At 50.7% G+C, this 17,732-nt stretch overlaps 2 protein-coding genes across 2 annotated transcripts; both read left to right on the top strand.

Annotated features, from left to right (window-relative positions):
• The first annotated feature begins 5,814 nt into the window (after positions 1 to 5,814).
• On the top strand, positions 5,815 to 6,653 carry LOC125525053. Its single transcript, XM_048690096.1, has one exon. The coding sequence runs from the start codon at positions 5,940 to 5,942 to the stop codon at positions 6,315 to 6,317; it is 378 nt and encodes a 125-aa protein (XP_048546053.1). The 5' UTR covers positions 5,815 to 5,939; the 3' UTR covers positions 6,318 to 6,653.
• Positions 6,654 to 14,512: 7,859 nt separating this feature from the next.
• Positions 14,513 to 15,262, top strand: LOC125554513. The gene has a single exon (XM_048718049.1). It carries the CDS (start codon positions 14,660 to 14,662, stop codon positions 14,999 to 15,001), a length of 342 nt encoding a protein of 113 aa, XP_048574006.1. The 5' UTR covers positions 14,513 to 14,659; the 3' UTR covers positions 15,002 to 15,262.
• Positions 15,263 to 17,732: the final 2,470 nt, after the last annotated feature.

Below are 17,732 nucleotides of genomic sequence, written 5' to 3'. Positions count from 1 at the left end.
GGAGGTCGCTGGGACGACCGGGGCCCCCGCCAGGAGTGGCGCGACCGGCCTCGTGAGGACCGCTGGCAGGATCAGCCTCGCGAAGGTGCCTGGAGGGATCAGCCTCACGAGAACCGTCCTCAGGGCAATGCTGGGCTTCCTCCACTACCGCCACCAAGAAGGAACGACGACCACCACCAAGACGAGGGGGCTGGGGGCTTCCAGGAGCCGCATGTTATCGCATGCATCTTGGGCGGAGCTCGAGCCCCAGCCTCACAGCGTATCTTCAAGCAGTTTGCTCGTGGGGTGAACGCAGTCCTCCCCAAGCTCGAAGCTACACGCCCGCTCAGGTGGTCCAAGTGCACCATTACCTTCAGCTCAACGGATCCGCTCAAGTGCGCGGCCACCGCTCGCGCTCTCCCAATGCTTTATTCACCCATCATCAGCAACGTGCAAGTCACCAAGACCCTCATCGACGGCGGTGCAGGGCTCAACGTCCTGTCCGTCGAGACGTTCGACAACCTTCAAGTGCCATATGATCAGCTTTAGCCTACCAAGCCTTCCTCAGGAGTGACCGACGGCTCCACCGCGCCGATAGGTCAGGTCCGCCTCCCAGTCACCTTTGGAGAACGCAACAACTACCGCATCGAGCTCATCGACTTCGACGCTGCCCACATTCGTCTGACATACAATGCCATCCTCGGGTATCCGGCCCTGGCCAAGCTCATGGCAGTGACGCACCACGGCTACAACGTCCTCAAAATGCCAGGAAGCAGCGGGATCATCACAGTCCCCTACGAAGAAAGAGATACGGTGTGCTCCCTCCAGTGCGCCTTGCAAGCAGCGTCAATCGAAGACCCTGCTACCACTTGAGCATTGCGTTGGATTTCCCCGAAGAGGAGAGGATGATGTAGCAAAGTAGCGTAAGTATTTCCCTCAGTTTTTGAGAACCAAGGTATCAATCCAGTAGGAGGCTACGCTCGAGTCCCTCGTACCTACACAAAAACAATAGCTCAACGCAACCAACACGCTTAGGGGTTGTCAATCCCTTCACGGTCACTTACGAAAGTGAGATCTGATAGAGATGATAAATAATATTTTTGGTATTTTTGGTATAGAGATGCAAAGTAAAAAGTAAAAGCAAAGCAATAATAAAGTGATGGAGATTGATATGATGATAAAGAGACCCGGGGCCATAGGTTTCACTAGTGGCTTCTCTCAAGAGCATAAGTATTGTACGGTGGGTGAACAAATTACTGTTGAGCAATTGGCAGAATTGAGCATAGTTATGAGAATATCTAGGTATGACCATGTATATAGGCATCACGTCCGAGACAATTAGACCGAAACGATTCTGCATCTACTACTATTACTCCACTCATCGACCGCTATCCAGCATGCATCTAGAGTATTAAGTTAAAAATGGAGTAACGCCTTAAGCAAGATGACATGATGTAGAGGGATAGTTTCATGCAATATGATAAAAACCCCATCTTGTTATCCTCGATGGCAACGATACAATATGTGCCTTGCTGCCCCTTCTGTCACTTGGAAAGGACACCGCAAGATCGAACCCAAAGCTAAGCACTTTTCCCATGGCACGAACAACCAATCTAGTAGGCCAAACCAGACTGATAAGTCGACGAGACTTGCAAAGATAACCAATCATACATAAAAGAATTCAGAGAAGATTCAAATATTATTCATAGATAGACTCGATCATAAACCCACAATTCATCGGTCTCAACAAACACACCGCAAAAAGAAGATTACATCGAATAGATCTCCACAAGAGAGGGGGAGAACATTGTATTGAGATCCAAAAAGAGAGAAGAAGTCATCTAGCTGTTGGGGAACGTAGCAGAATTTTAAAATTTTCTACGCATCACCAAGATCAATCTATGGAGTCATCTAGCAACGAGGGAGAGAGGAGTGCATCTACATACCCTTGTAGATCGCGCGCGGAAGCGTTCAAGAGAACGGAGTTGATGGAGTCATACTCGTCGTGATCCAAATCACCGATGACCAAGTGCCGAACGGACGGCACCTCCGCATTCAACACACGTACGGTTGGGAAGACGTCTCCTCTAACTTGATCCAGCAAGGGGGAAGGAGAGGTTGATGAAGATCCAGCAGCACGACGGCGTGGTGGTGGAAGCAACGGTGATCTCGGTAGGGCTTCGCCAACCGCAGGGAGACGGAGGAGTGTCACGGGAGGGAGAGGGAGAGGCCAGGGGCTTGGGTGCGGCTGCCCTCCCTCCCCCCCACTATATATAGGGTGCCTAGGGGGGCGCCGGCCCTAGGAGATCAAATCTCCTAGGGGACGGCGGCCAAGGGGGTGCCTTGCCCCCCAAGGCAAGGGTGGCGCCCCCCACCCCTAGGGTTTCCAACCCTAGGCGCAGGAGGAGGCCCAAGGGGGGGGCGCACCAGACCACTAGGGGCTGGTTTCACTCCCACTTCAGCCCATGGGGCCCTCCGGGATAGGTGGCCCCACCCGGTGGACCCCCGGGACCCTTCCGATGGTCCCGGTACAATACCGATTACCCCCGAAACTTTCCCGATGGCCGAAACCTGACTTCCTATATATAAATCTTCACCTCCGGACCATTCCGGAACTCCTCGTGACGTCTAGGATCTCATCCGGGACTCCGAACAACTTTTGGGTTACCGTATGCTAATATCTCTACAACCCTAGCGTCACCGAACCTTAAGTGTGTAGACCCTACGGGTTCGGGAGACATGCAGACATGACCGAGACGCCTCTCCGGTCAATAACCAACAACGGGATCTGGATACCCATGTTGGCTACTACATGCTCCATGATGATCTCATCGGATGAACCACGATGTCGAGGATTCAATCAATCTGTATACAATTCCCTTTGTCAATCGGTACGTTACTTGCCCGAGACTCGATCATCGGTATCCCAATACCTAGTTCAATCTCGTTACCGGCAAGTCACTTTACTTGTGCCGTAATGCATGATCCCGTGATCAACCACTTGGTCACATTGAGCTCATTATGATGATGCATTACCGAGTGGGCCCAGAGATACCTCTCCGTCATACGGAGTGACAAATCCAAGTCTCGATTCGTGCCAACCCAACAGACACTTTCGGAGATACCTGTAATGTACCTTTATAGTCACCCAGTTACGTTGTGACGTTTGGCACACCCAAGGCACTCCTACGGTATCCGGGAGTTGCACAATCTCATAGTCTAAGGAAATGATACTTGACATTCAGAAAAGCTACAACAAACGAACTACACGATCTTTGAGCTATGCTTAGGATTGGGTCTTGTCCATCACATCATTCTCCTAATGATGTGATCCCGTTATCAATGACATCCAATGTCCATAGTCAGGAAACCATGACTATCTTTTGATCAACGAGCTAGTCAACTAGAGGCTCACTAGGGACGTGTTGTGGTCTATGTATTCACACATGTATTACGATTTCCAGATAACACAATTATAGCATGAATAATAGACAATTATCATGAACAAAGAAATATAATAATAACCATTTTATTATTGCCTCTAGGGCATATTTCCAACAGTCTCCCACTTCCACTAGAGTCAATAGATCCAGTTCACATCGCTATGTGATTAACACTCAAGGTCACATCCCCATGTGACTAACACCCAAAAAGTTTACTAGAGTCAATAATCTAGTTCACATTACCATGTGATTAACACTCGATGAGTTCTGGGTTTGATCATGTTAAGTTTGTGAGAGATGTTATAGTCAACGGGTCTGAATCTTTCAGATCCGTATGTACTTCACAAATTTCTATGTCATCTTGTAGATGCAACTACTATGCTACATTTGGAGCTATTCCAAATAACTGTTCTACTATACGAATCCAGTTTACTACTCAGAATAATTTGGATTAGTGTCAAAGTTTGCATCGGCGTAACCCTTTACGACGAACTCTTTTACCACCTCCATAATCGAGAAAATTCCTTAGTCCACTAGTTACTAAGGATAACTTTGACCGCTGTCTTGTGATCCATTCTTGGATCACTCTTGTACCCCTTGAATGACTCATGGCAAGGCACATTTCAGGTGCGGTACACAGCATAGCATACTGTAGGGCCTATGTCTTAAGAATAGGGGACGACCTTTGTCCTTTCTCTCTATTCTGCCGTGGTCGAGCTTTAAGTCTTAACTTCATACCTTACAACTCAGGCAAGAACTCCTTCTTTGACTGATCCATCTTGAACACCTTCAAGATCATGTCAAGGTATGTGCTCATTTGAAAGTACCATTAAGCGTTTTGATCTATCCTTATAGATCTTGATGCTCAATGTTCAAGTAGCTTAATCCAGGCTTTCCATTGAAAAACACTTTCCAAATAACCCTATATGCTTTAAAAGCTTTAGCATACGAACTACATGATCTTGTGCTAGGCTTAGGATTGGGTCTTGTCCACCACATCATTCTCCTAATGATGTGATCCCGTTATCAACGACATCCAATGTCCATGGTCAGGAAACCATAACCATCTATTGATCAACGAGCTAGTCAACTAGAGGCTTACTAGGGACATGGTGTTGTCTATGTATCCACACATGTATCTGAGTTTCCTATCAATACAATTCTAGCATGGATAATAAACGATTATCATGAACAAGGAAATATTATAATAACTAATTTATTATTGCCTCTAGGGCATATTCCAACAACAAGACCTCCTCCGGAGCGGCCTCACCAAGGTGGTTCGTGAGGGGCGGAGAGATCAAGGCCAGACAAACCTCGCGAGGTTCCAAAGACGTGAGCCATGACGATCCAGGTCAGGCGGGTGCCAGGCGCGCGCCATCGCTCACAGTGTCCTTGTTTCCTCTTTGGTGCTAAGGAAGCACGCGTAGACGAAGAGTACCGAGGCGTCGGTGCAACGAGACCAAGACGAGCAGGACGGCATGGCGGAGGTCACCGTGAAGTCCAAGACGGTGTCACCACGAGAGCCTTTGACAGGCGAAGACTGCTTTTGTCAGGATAACTTGTACTAGTTGTCACCTTTTAAATTGGCCGTTGTTGGCTCACTTTCCGCTCAATATTTGGGGAGAGGATCAGGGCCTCAATAAATAGGATTAGCCACCACCATAGAGGGGCAGTGGTTGGAGACCTAGATCCAATCCATTCACACACTCACCTAGCACAAGAACACCTCATCTCAGGAGGCTGTTCCTCCCCTTGTACTGTTCATTATCAGCCCCCAGAGGCAATTCACCACACCATATTGGAGTAGGGTATTACACCGCAACGGTGGCCTGAACCAGTATAAATCTTGCGTCTCTTGTGTTGTGAATTTGTCGAGCTAGCCTTTGAGATCGCGAAGTGCTTGAGGGCGTGATCAGTGAGGGAGACATTTTCGCACGCACCCTAGTGTTCGAACCTTAAAAGTTTTGTCGGAACCCGAAATCCGACACCCTATCCCTATGAGCACCTCCGAAAGACTGAGCCAGCATATCATTTTGAAATTTACAAAGTCACCGTAGGCACCTTGTCGTCGACGGGAACGTCTTCTCCCACTGAATGAGAATCGTCGAAAATTCTAAAATAAATTCAAAAATAAATGCGAGCATCAAGATTTAAACTCTGATGGATTAGGAATAATACAGTCTTTCTAATAACCATCCAACCACAGATTGATTTGCTCATAGTGTATTTGCTGCCGTCTCTCGCGGTGATCCAGGTGCGTGCATGAGTCTACTCGATCACACGTCACGTGTAACGGAAAAGCGCACCCCCACCCCGCGCGTCCACGCGCCGTTCCTATCCACTCTTCATCCTTTTCCCCTGACCCGTTAATCCGTTATAAATCTCCGCCATCTCCAACTCTCCATCTCGCAAGCTCAAGCATTCAAAGCTTACAATCCCCATCATCTCTCACCAAACCGATAGCAAAGCAACCCCATACATAGAAGCTTACAAGCGAAGCAAGCGACCGAGCTAATGGACATGGCACCGCCTGCATCCGCCGTCTCCTTCTCCCCCCGCCCATCGACGGGAACGACTTTCCGGCCCCGCGCCGCTTCCGCCTCTGGCTCCGTGGGCGCCGGGCGGGTCCGCGCGGCGGTAGCCCCCGAGGGAGGCAAGTGGTGGGCGCCACTGCTCGGCTGGTCTGGGCGGGCGGACTACATCGAGGCCGCGGCACCGGCGCCGGCGATGGCGATGGCGGCGGCGGAGGAGGAGAAGGCGGGGAGGTCGTTCGTGGGCGGCCTGACGGAGGAGAAGGCGCGGCAGCTGCGGGCGCGGATGGTGGAGACGGAGAGCTTCCACGATGCCATGTACCACTCCGCCATCGCCTCCCGCCTCGCGCGCTCCACCTAGCTAGGCCGCCGGACAGACCGCCAGCCAACCCGCCGACACTACCAGACAAGTTGATGTGCCTGTGTGTCCTTTCTGCTATAATTGTTGTTGTCATGTGTTAAAGTTTAGAGGAGAGAGGTCGGAAATGAGATCTAGTTTTAGGGTTGATCCATTCCCTCCGTCTCCGGCCACCGCGACGCTCGCCGGCCTGCTTGTTTTACCGGCGCAGATGTTTCAATCTGATTCCCCGCATTTGTAGTAACATTAGGGATCTGCAGTTAACATGCTGTCCCAGATCTGTGATACTTGTGCTGGAGGCTCTTTTGGTTCTGAACACCGATTAATTCTGGATCTGAACTCTACGGTGCCGCGCTCCATGTTGTCTTCTCCTCAACAAACTATAGCAAGGCTTCTGTGTCATTTGTCATAGCATTATGATGCAGCTATAAATCAAATCAAAAACATTGCAGCTGCTACGCAGGATCTTTACCAACCTGCATACACAAGCTGATTGCGTTCGGTTGGGTTGGTGTGGGCCATGTGAAAGGAACTCCTCGCTTGCGTTACATTATATTATATATAGTACTACGAACTGATGAACCATTACCACCCACCATGATACGCAACTATCTCCGGATCTTCTACTTAATTGCACAAAGTACTCTGCCTCGAGTCAGTTGGCCAGTTGTTTGCCCGGTAGTAAAACGTGTAGTAGTGTCAAGTGCCCGGCAGGCCGGCAGCTTTACCTTAAATCTAAAGCAAGTGTGCTTTGTCGCCGTATTATACTATTCGCAAATGGCATTAGCTGATCCCGTGGGCTGCGGCATATCAATCGTGAGGACGACCGGCCACGCATGATGACACTTGCTAAACCGTGTGATGTTAACCGGTGTGCGCCGGTGTTTTACATTATTCTGTCTCGCGAAGCATCCTAGTAGAAGGCTCGGCTGAAGAACTTAGGAAATGACTACAGTTTTGGAACTGCAATGTTACGATCGAATCGTAGGTCGATTGGAGATCGGGCGGAGGGTTCGACTAACAGAGTAAAGCTCAATGCAACTGTTTTATTAAGCGCAACTGTAACTTGTGACTTCTGGGTCGTCCACCCTCCTTCACCACTTTCAATCTGAGCCGTTGGCTAACTGATGAAGTGTAGACTGTAGAGTGGTAACTGACAGTAGCGCGGGTTCAGTTATGGCCCTGACAGGCATACTGCTATCTTTTGAGCAGCAAATTAAGTGCTCAACTATCTCCTGGCAGCATCCATCCAGACCCAAATCATGCTTTAACTATGTAATCTTCACACACACAATCTTCATGCGCATCAATAGTTCAGTCAGTACTCGCCTTCTGGAAAGAAAGAACCCTACGAAAGCAAGAGGAAATAACCACGCACCTCCCATATCATTCTCTGTATGATTTTCTCATGAACCCGTACAAGGCTAATGCCAAGGGAGTCTCTCATAGCAGGATAAAATCTACGATAAGAAAATGTGTTAACTAGAGCGCTTAGAGACGGCTGCCTAGCTGGTGGAAAGCGACATTTTGTGAAATACAAACTGGCCATATCTAGTAGGAACGAGGAAGTGACAAGGACGGATATTTTACTCTTACATAAACTGTTTTCCGTACTAGTATTTTCTCGCTGTATATAAGAACTTTTTTCTTCTTCGAAGCGACCCCCTTGTATGGCCTTTGGAAATTTCCAAAGGCAAAGGTGAAGGCTGGAGCTTCAGACATGCTGTACCGACGACAAAAGTGTAGACGATGTGAAGACAATTAAAAATCGGGCGGCCGTTAGCTCTCCTGTACACATGCATGCGTGGCTGGATTTCACCGTCGTGCATGAATCGTCTGTCTTTGTCGTCCGTATAGCATTGCTGCTGGAGCTTTGGGGCAGGCAATGCAAGTCCCCGCTTGCTAGTTGCCACTTGCCAAAGGCCAGGTATAAGAAAGTTGCAAATACGTGGGCTCGGCAGGAATGAGCACGCTTGAGAAACATGCGAGTGACCTAGGTAGGAGCAAGAGTGTTTCCGGCCACGCATTCGCGTCTGACGTGTCGTTGCTTGTATGTGCATGTAGATCAGGAGGAGTACAACTGCAAAAGGAAGCATGATTGGTTTGCTCTTATTTTTCTTAAGGGCCGAACTTAGCAGTCTAAGAGTATCTTCAACAGCCGCGCTAAACTAGTGCCGCGCCGTAAATTAGGCCGTTTTAGCGCGCGCGCAACGCGGCGGGTCGCTCCAGCGGACGCGCAAAAACGGCGCGCGCGCTATAACGGATTGGGCGCGCGGTCGAAAACACTTAGCCGCGCGGTGTATTTCGGGCGCGCGGCACACTCCAACGCTCGCACCCGCACTTCCTCTCCCACTTCCACCCCCCGTCCGGCCGCGCCGCCGCCACCGCCTGCGCCCCCCGGCGACCGTTCAGGCTTCCCCAGCCTATCCCCGCGCTTCCGCCCCATCCCCTTCTAGTCCCGCCGGCGCTCGCGCGCCTTCGTCGTCCGAGGAACAGCGCCCGAGCGCTCGCTGCTGCGCCACGCCCGCAAGGTGTTTGACAAAACGCCTACAAGGTATGTATTGCTCAAACTTCATGAATTTAATGCATGTTTTGAATTGTAGTTTTTATAGTATAGTATTGAACATTGTAGATGAATTCGTCGTATGATTCTTCCGAAGAAGAATTTGATATGGAAGAGGAGGAGGATCTTGCAATGATCCTAGCTATGCATATAAAAAAACGAAGCACGGTGGTTCGGTTATGGGTCGGCAGAAAATTTGGAGGGATAGGATCGATGCCCACAACAGATTGATCAGGCATTATTTTGCGAAGAATCCCATATACCCCGAGTCATATTTTCGTCGCCGGTTTAGGATGAGCACCGAGTTGTTCAGGCGCATTGCAGAGAAACTAGCGAGCCATGACCGTTTTTTTCAGCAAAGGAGGAATGCCGCCGGAGAGCTCGGGCATAGCACCTTTCAGAAGGTGATAGCCGCTTTGCGTATGTTGGCATACGGTATACCGGCTGATCTTGTTGATGATCACTTGGCTATGGGTGAGAGCCAAGCCATCATGTGTGTCAAGCGCTTTGCAGTGGGAATTGTGCAAGTGTTTGGCGAGGAGTATTTGAGATCTCCCAATGCTGAAGACGTCGCAAGGCTATTGGCGATGAACAAAGCTCGCGGTTTTCCTGGCATGCTTGGCTCAATAGATTGCATGCATTGGAGTTGGAAGAATTGTCCAAAGGCATGGCATGGGCAATTCCACGGCCAAAAAAAGGGTTCCACTATAATCCTTGAAGCGGTGGCCGATCAGGAGACTTGGATTTGGCATGCATTCTTTGGAATGCCTGGATCTTTGAATGACATCAATGTTGTCAACCGGTCACCACTGATGAATAAGATTGCAAACGGTGAGTTGCCACCGGTGTAGTTTGTAGCAAATGGCCGTACGTACAACTATGGCTATTATCTAGCGGATGGCATCTATCCAAAATGGCAAACCTTCGTGAAGCCGTTGAAAAAGCCGGAAGGTAAGAAAAATCTTGACTTCCACAATGCTCATGCGGCGGCTAGAAAAGATGTGGAGAGAGCATTTGGGATTTTGCAAGCCCAATTTGCTATTGTGAGAGGACCGGCTAGATTTTGGAATTAAAAAAATGCTTTGTTACATCATGCACGCTTGTGTGATCATGTACAACATGATCATCGAGAATGAGCGTGGCCAAGATTTAGACTACTCACAGTATGAGCTCTTGGAATATCCCGTGCGAGTGCGACGGAGGGCTGAAAGGGTAGCCCGTTTTATTGCCTCCTATCATGCCATTCGGCATCCCGCAACGCACAATGAACTTCAGAATGATTTGATTGAAGAGTGGTGGGCATGGCATGGACGACAAAGAGCATGATGATATCTGCATTCGACATTGTATTGTTCATGAATTATTTGTTGTGTTTATTGTATTTGTTGTACTGAACGATAAACTATTTGTTTGAGTGGTAATGATAACGAAATTGAACTATTTATTATTAATTTATTTTGTTTGTTTAATCATTTTTGCTCATAATACATGTATATGTGGTTTGTGCGGCGCGCGCGCTGTATTTTTGCACTCTGCTGGAGCGGCGCGCGCGCTGCATTATAACGCGGCTGCTGGAGCCAGCGCAGGCGGGCGTGCTAAACCAGCCAAAGCGCGCGCGGCAAACAGATTTTTTACGCGCGGCGCTTAGCGATGCACTAAGCTTCAGCCCTCTTGCAAACTCAGCACGATGAGAAGTGGTTAGCATTTTGGCCATATACCTCGGGAAAACCTCGGTAGCAATATGAACTTGAGGCTGAAGTTAAACTTCTCAACACAACCTTTTATGCACTCTCGGTCCCTTCTATGCTTCTTATCTCTCTGGGTTCTCGAAGTGGCTCTAAAAATGGCGGAGTCTCTTGTCCTTTAGTCGACACTAGCGGTATTGTTTCTATTGTTGTTCTTCTACCCCTTCTTGTCCTTGAGCCTGACACAAACTTGCTGCTCGGATACTGATATTGCAATACGAATACAAATAAGATATACATGAAAAATCTTGATAAATATGTCGACGGCCTACCGACCAACAAAAAGTAGTGTTGAGTTAAACTTTCACGCCATAGGAATGGAGAGTCGTGTGAATATCCGGCCTATAGTAGATCCTAGAACAATATTGGAGGAGCACATGCAAAGGACCCACAAAACACACCCGTAAACTAGACAAACATCTCCAAAATTACCAAAAGGGCCTTCCAACTTAGTCTTGGCCATGGGCAACCCGACCCGGCCCGGCTTGACGCTGCTTCCGGGCCGGGCTCGGGCCTATGTTTTGAGCCCGAAGACTAGGTCAAGCTGGGCCCAGGCCCATTGTTTCCGCCATTTACTGAAGAGGCCCGGCCGAGGCCCAATGCCCGATGGTTTTTTGTAGTGACGGGCCAGGCTTGGGCCTGAAAAGTAGGCCCGACGACCGGACGGGGCTAGGCTCGGGCCTGAGTTTTTTTACCTCGGGCGTGGTCAAGCCCGGCCCAGTGGATGGCCAGGTCTATCCTAACTAGATAGAGAAGGCTCCTATACAAAGTTAAGGTGGCAGTAGCATCATGAATGAGACAAGGAAAAAACATCAAGAGATAAAATAAAGAAGCATGTACATTTTTCAAACCAACATGCTCAATTCTCCTAGGAGAGGGTTCAAAACATAATTCCCAGAAGAAGAAGAAGAAGAAAGGTAATACTACAAGGAACCCCAATAAACAGCAACATTAGAGTGACAAGTGTTGAATTTATTATGTATGTGTATATTGTGTCTTGGGCTCACCTTTTAGTTCATCTGTATTTCATTTCAGCAGCAGGTACCTCTCGTCGCCCCGTTGCCACCGGCCACCGACGGCCCTTCGACGACCCCGTCAGGTGGACGGCCCCGCTCGGCTCTCGGACTGCCTCCGAGTTTGGCGGTCCTCGCGCCGTGGGACGAGCTGCGCCTCCCGCCCCCACGCCGCCGTTGCCGTCCTCGCCGGCTTCGCCGCCGGCGCCCTCTTCGGCCGCCTCGGGCAGCCCCGTTGCCTCGGGCTCCTTGCCCGCCTCGGGCGTCATGTGTGCCTCGAGCGTCGCACTCTCCACAGCTGCCTCAGGTGCCTCGGCCGCTGCCCCTTCGCTGGCCGCATCGCCGGTCGCCTCACCCGCGGTCTCGCCAGCCGCCTCCTCGGGCCTCATTCCGGAGTTGCCGTCTCGCCCCATCACTCGGGCTCAAGCCAACGTTCACCGCCTGAGTCTGCGGTACTCCAGCGACAAGTATCTCCTCGCCACCTTCACCACCGAGCCGTCACCGATTCCCGTGTCTGCCAGAGCAGCCCTTCGTGATCCTCATTGGCTTGCTGTGATACAGTAAGAGTTCGACGCTCTTTAGCGGAACCGTACCTGGACACTGGTTCATCGGCCTTCTCGCGACAATGTCATCAGCGGCAAGTGGGTCTTTCGCCATAAGACCCGCTCGGATGGTACACTTGAGCGCTATAAGGCTCGCTGGGTGGTCCGTGGTTTTCGGTAGCGTGCTGGCGTCGACTTCACTAAGACGTTTGCACCGGTTGTCAAATCGGGCACGATCCGCACTATTCTCCAGCTGACGGTTTCCCGAGGCTGGCCGGTTCATCAGATGGATATCTCCAACACCTTCCTTCATGGCCATCTTGAGTAGCAGGTTTACTGTGAGCAGCCCACCGGTTTCGTCGACGCATCTCTTTCTGGGCATGTGTGTTTGTTGTCCCGGTCTCTCTACGGGCTCAAGCAAGCACTTCGCGCCTGATACCAGCGTATCGCCCGGTTCCTTCAAACACTGGGCTTCAGCGTTACTAGTTCGGATGCCTTGTTGTTTGTCTATCACCGCGGCGACACAACTGCATATTTGCTCCTCTATGTCGACGACATCATCCTGAGGGCCTTCTCTGTAGCCCTTCTTCAGCAGATTACTCTCGGGATGCGTGACGAGTTTGCCATCAAGGACTTGGACGCTCTACATTATTTCCTTGGCATTGAGGTTGTTCGGCGACCCGACGGCTTCTTCCTTCATTAGCAGAAGTATGCACATGAGCTACTTGAGCGTGCCGACATGCTCAATTGTCACCATGTCGCTACTCCTATTGACACGAAGGCCAAGGTTTCTGCTCTCGAGGGCTCGCCCGCGTCGGATGCACCGTTCTGCCGATCCATTGTTGGTGCTCTTCAGTATCTGACTCTCACCCGGTCGGATCAACAATATGCTGTTTAGCAGGTGTGTCTCCATATGCACGCCCCTCGTGACTCCCATTGGACCCTCGTGAAGCGAATTCGCTACATCCGTGGCACGATGGCTCTTGGGCTCACTCTCACGGTGTACACTTTTCTGGAGATGGTGGCCTATTCCGACGCGGACTGGGCCAGCTTCCCTGACACCCGTCGCTCCACCTCTGACTACTGCGTTTACCTAGGTCCTTCACTCGTCTCATGGGCGTCCAAGCGACAACCCACCGTTTCACGCTCTAGCGCGGAGGCTGAGTACCGAGCAGTGGCTAACGTTGTCGCCGAGTGCACCTGACTATGACAGCTACTTCAGGAGTTGCATCATGATGTCTCCCAGGCTACGATTGTCTACTGTGACAACGTCTCTGCGGCGTACCTTTCCGCCAACCCCGTTCATCACCGCCGGACTAAGCACATTGAGCTGGACATTCACTTTACGCGTGAGCAGGTGGCCCTTGGACGTATTCGGGTCCTCCATGTTCCGACTGCACAACAGTTCGCTGATGTGATGACTAAGGGACTGCCGACTTCCATCTTCGAGGAGTTTCGTTCCAGTCTCTGCGTCTCCGGCGCCGCTTCGACTGCGAGAGGGGGGGGGTGTTGAATATATTGTGTACATGTATATTGTGTCTTGAGCCCACCTCATAGTTCATATGTATAGTTGAGGTTGTGGCCCCTCTCTATACATCATATATACGTGCCTGGTGCACCGATCAAAGCAATTGTGTTGCACAGCATTCCAGTCTTCCACAACAAGAGTTGAGGCTAGGAGCAATGAGCTGAAGCAAAAGTACCAACACATAAAATAATCTATGTAACATGTGAATACTAACATTTCTCATTGCCTCGGAGACGAGAAAGTACTTGCAACAAGAGGGAAAAAAGGCTCGGGTGATTTAAGTTTCTTAAATCAAACCATGTTAAGTTTTTAAGAATAATCAATGGTGTGTCTTAGAAGTTAACCTTTTCAAGCCATCATCACTAGATAAAAATGTTAATTTGTACCCTAAAAAAATGTTAATTTGTGCAATATCATCATAAGCTTTGTCATAGGCTAATATCGAATTACCGATGGCGTATCTTGGCAGGATGTGTAGTTTTGGACGTGATTTCACGAGGTGCTAATTCCTGTCTTATTATCTTCATCAGCCTTGACGTATTCTACCCTAACGAATTTGCGCTCGTGGTGAATTTAGGTGCGTGTGCGAGTCCCGGTCGGAAAAACTCGGTGCGGGCGACGCCCCCGAAGAACGTGATGTTCGTGGCAAATGAAAGCACCACACCCGAACGGCCAGTGGACGCGGTCACACGTCACGCGCACCCTCCTAGCGGATGCCGCCCCCGCCCACACGCGTCCACGCGGCGTCCCTATCCACCCCTCCCCTCTCCCGCCGCGCGCCGGTATAAATCTCCCATCCCTCGCGCCAACAACTCCATCCCATCTCACTCCCTCAGCGCAACACAGACCTCACAGAGCACATCTCTCGTCTCATCTCGTCTCGCCGTGCGTTCAGTGGACTCGAGGCAAAACCCAGCAGAAGCTCACGAGCGAAGCAGCAGGCCGAGCAAATCAATGGCAATGGCACCCTCAGCATCCGTGGTTTCCTTCTCCGCCCGCCCGTCCGCCGCGCTCCGGCCGCGCGCCGCCTCCGTCACGGCGGGAGCTGGTGGGCGGGTCCGCGCTGGGGCGCCCAAGGGAGGCAAGTGGTGGGCGCCACTGGTCGGGTGGTCTGGACGGGCGGACTATATGGAGGCCGCGGCGCCGACGCCGGTGGTCGAAGTGGAGGGGAAGACGTTCGTCGGCCTGACGGAGGAGAAAGCGAGGCAGCTGCGGGCTCGGATGTCGGAGATGGAGAGCTTCCACGACGCCATGTACCACTCCGCCATCGCGTCCCGCCTCGCCCGCTCCACCTAGGAGGACCAGCCACCAACCAACGAACCCGCCGACACCACCACACAAACTGGTGTTCAGTGCGTTTGTACATAGTCATGTTTCTCGCCGTGCTGTAATCATGGAGGAGACGGCGAGACGCTAGATGTGAATACGGGAGGGGTCTGGTTTTAGGATTGGTCCCTCCCCGATCTTCTCTTTTACTCTTTCGTAATTACACACCATGTGCAAATGTTTCCATGTAAACCCCCCTGAAGATCTAAAAAAAATATGTCGCCATCACTATATGTGTTGTGTTGTGAGAGAGCGTTTACAGACTTGGGTTTTCAGATGATGCTAGTCAATTGAGTGTAATGGGATACCGCTATCAGGCTACGGATTTATTCTGGATCTGGAGTACTCTATCAGATCTGCAAAAAAATAAAATGCAATACCCCTGTGATGCTACAGTGATGCCCTTTGGCCCCTAAGTGGTTGTTTGGATAATGGAGATTAGCGATAAGAATATAGAAAATACGTTTTCAGCTAATTTCTAGGAAAACCAGTTTTATCTACTATTTTGTGAATAACCGGTTTATAGAAAACTATGTTTGGTAAGCTCAGCTGCTGGTTGCGGACGACGGCAACGTCTTTCATCTAGGGACTGGCCGTGAGCGCACGGCAGCAGCCGCTTTCCCTCGACGACTCGTCGCGCGCGGACGACGGCATCGACCGCTTCTTAATGACGACTCCGGCATACGCGCACGGCGGTGGCTACTTCCCCTCGCCAACACGGCACGCGCACGGCAGTGAACGCTTCCACTCGCCCCGCACGGGCGGCGACATCCGCTTCCATCGACGTACCGGCCGACGGTAGAGAGCTGATGCTCAGGGTCAATTTGCAGGCACGCCGGCCATCCAAGCTCCTGATGACTATAAAATCAGTGCTAATGGATTTGTTGCGAAAAAAGTGGAACCGGAAAAAATCAGTTGCGGTGTGTTTTTATGATCGTGTTTTCCCAAAAACAACTATTAGTAGTTTTTCACAAAACGCAGATTCCTGGTTTGTGGAAACCAAATCCTGCTTATCCATGTTTTTGGTGGAAAGCCCAAACATGGTTTTAGTTTGTTAGGCGGTTATGCGAGTCTATGGAAAACTAGTACTGATAAAACTGTGTATCCAAACAAGGCTACTGATGCTATAATGATTCTGAGAATCAATTTACACTGATACTGCAATGATTCTGATAATCAACCAAGCGTAGTCTACTCTACACCAACTAACCTGAGGTTACCTGAGGTTGAGGCATGTTGTGCATAGTGATGAAACTTCGTGTGACTAACAAAAATACTTCGTATGAGAGCATCTACACCCGTGCGTCTCATAAGTTTGGATAGACCGCCCGGTCATTGTCCGGTCACAAAATTTTGACTCAGATGGGCGCCTCAAACGCCCGGGCTGACCGGCATCACTCATATCCAACTCAAATAAGGGACGGATATGTGGCGTTCGAGCATGCCCGTCACGTTGGACCTGGCCCACGCCGGCCCACCTGACCTGATGTAGGGTGGAAACCCTAGGGACCGATATTTCATGAAAGAAGCGGATCCCGCAATGAACACGAAGAACACGTGGGGAAACACGAGGGAAAATCACAAAGGGGCACAAAGAGAAACACTCAAACCAACAAGATTAAGTCACACATGTGCTAGATCCTCGAAACACGAGAGGAGATACAACATCCAGAGTCAACAAGGGACGATACAAATGGTAACCGGTCAGGAGGTCTTGATGGTCTTCTCCCTAAGGAGGTCTTGAATCCAAGTGGATCTTCTCCGAAGAGGGGCCGCGGTCTCTCTCGTGGAGTAGATCCGGATGGATGAGCGAAGCTCTATCTCACTAATGAGCTAACACAAAGATAACCCTAAAACGTAGGTAGGAGAAGAGTATATATAGTCTAGGAGGGCGAAAGGGTACATGGGCCTCGGCCCTTTACTGTGCGCAGACAGACACGACCGGATGCCTGGGCGTCCGGCCGGATATCCGGGCCTTCGGGAGGAGCCAGATATCCGGGGCTGGGGCCGGATGTCCGGGCTGACGGGGCGTCTCTTCTGTCCTCTGGATCGGTTGTGTCCGGATATCCGGGCGGGAGGCCGGATTTCCGGATCGGGCCCGGATGTCCGGGCCGGTCGCCGGATGTACGGGCCCTGTAGACTTGGCCACTGGTCCGTTGCTGCAGGTGACACCTCCAGGGGCCAGATGTCTGGGGTTATGGCCGGATGTCCGGGGCCTGGGAGTTGTTCTTGACTCCTTCCGTCGGTTCTCTTCATCCATGAACTTGGCTGGTTGTCCGTCTTCACGTACATCTTCGGGAGGATCCTCTTGGTACCTAATCATGCACAACATCTCGAATTTAGGTAGTAGCCATGTCTCGAGAGGATCGTATGTAATATCACTAAGGAGAGAAGTCACCTCGGTCTCGAGAGTTCTAGCTCTACCTCGAGTCAAAGGTCCTTGATGATGATATAGACCTGGGGTAGGGTCATAGGCCTGACCTATACGTCCTATCCAAGGTCACTATCATAGAAGTAAAGAAGCTCAAGAGACCACAGGGAGGGCCCAACAAAGGTGTCGAGTGCAATCCACTCGACAGATGAGCTACTCGGAGACCCCTCCTTCCTGAAGTCGCTCGACCAATCGACCACTTGACCATACAAGAATCCACTCGACCTATTGAAGACCAGGAGTCATCTGGAACGGCAACGGACGAACATT

Source organism: Triticum urartu, chromosome 1 (assembly GCF_003073215.2).
Source record: "Triticum urartu cultivar G1812 chromosome 1, Tu2.1, whole genome shotgun sequence".
In the NCBI taxonomy this organism is placed as follows: Eukaryota; Viridiplantae; Streptophyta; class Magnoliopsida; order Poales; family Poaceae; genus Triticum; species Triticum urartu.
This window is presented reverse-complemented; position numbering and strand designations above follow the sequence as displayed.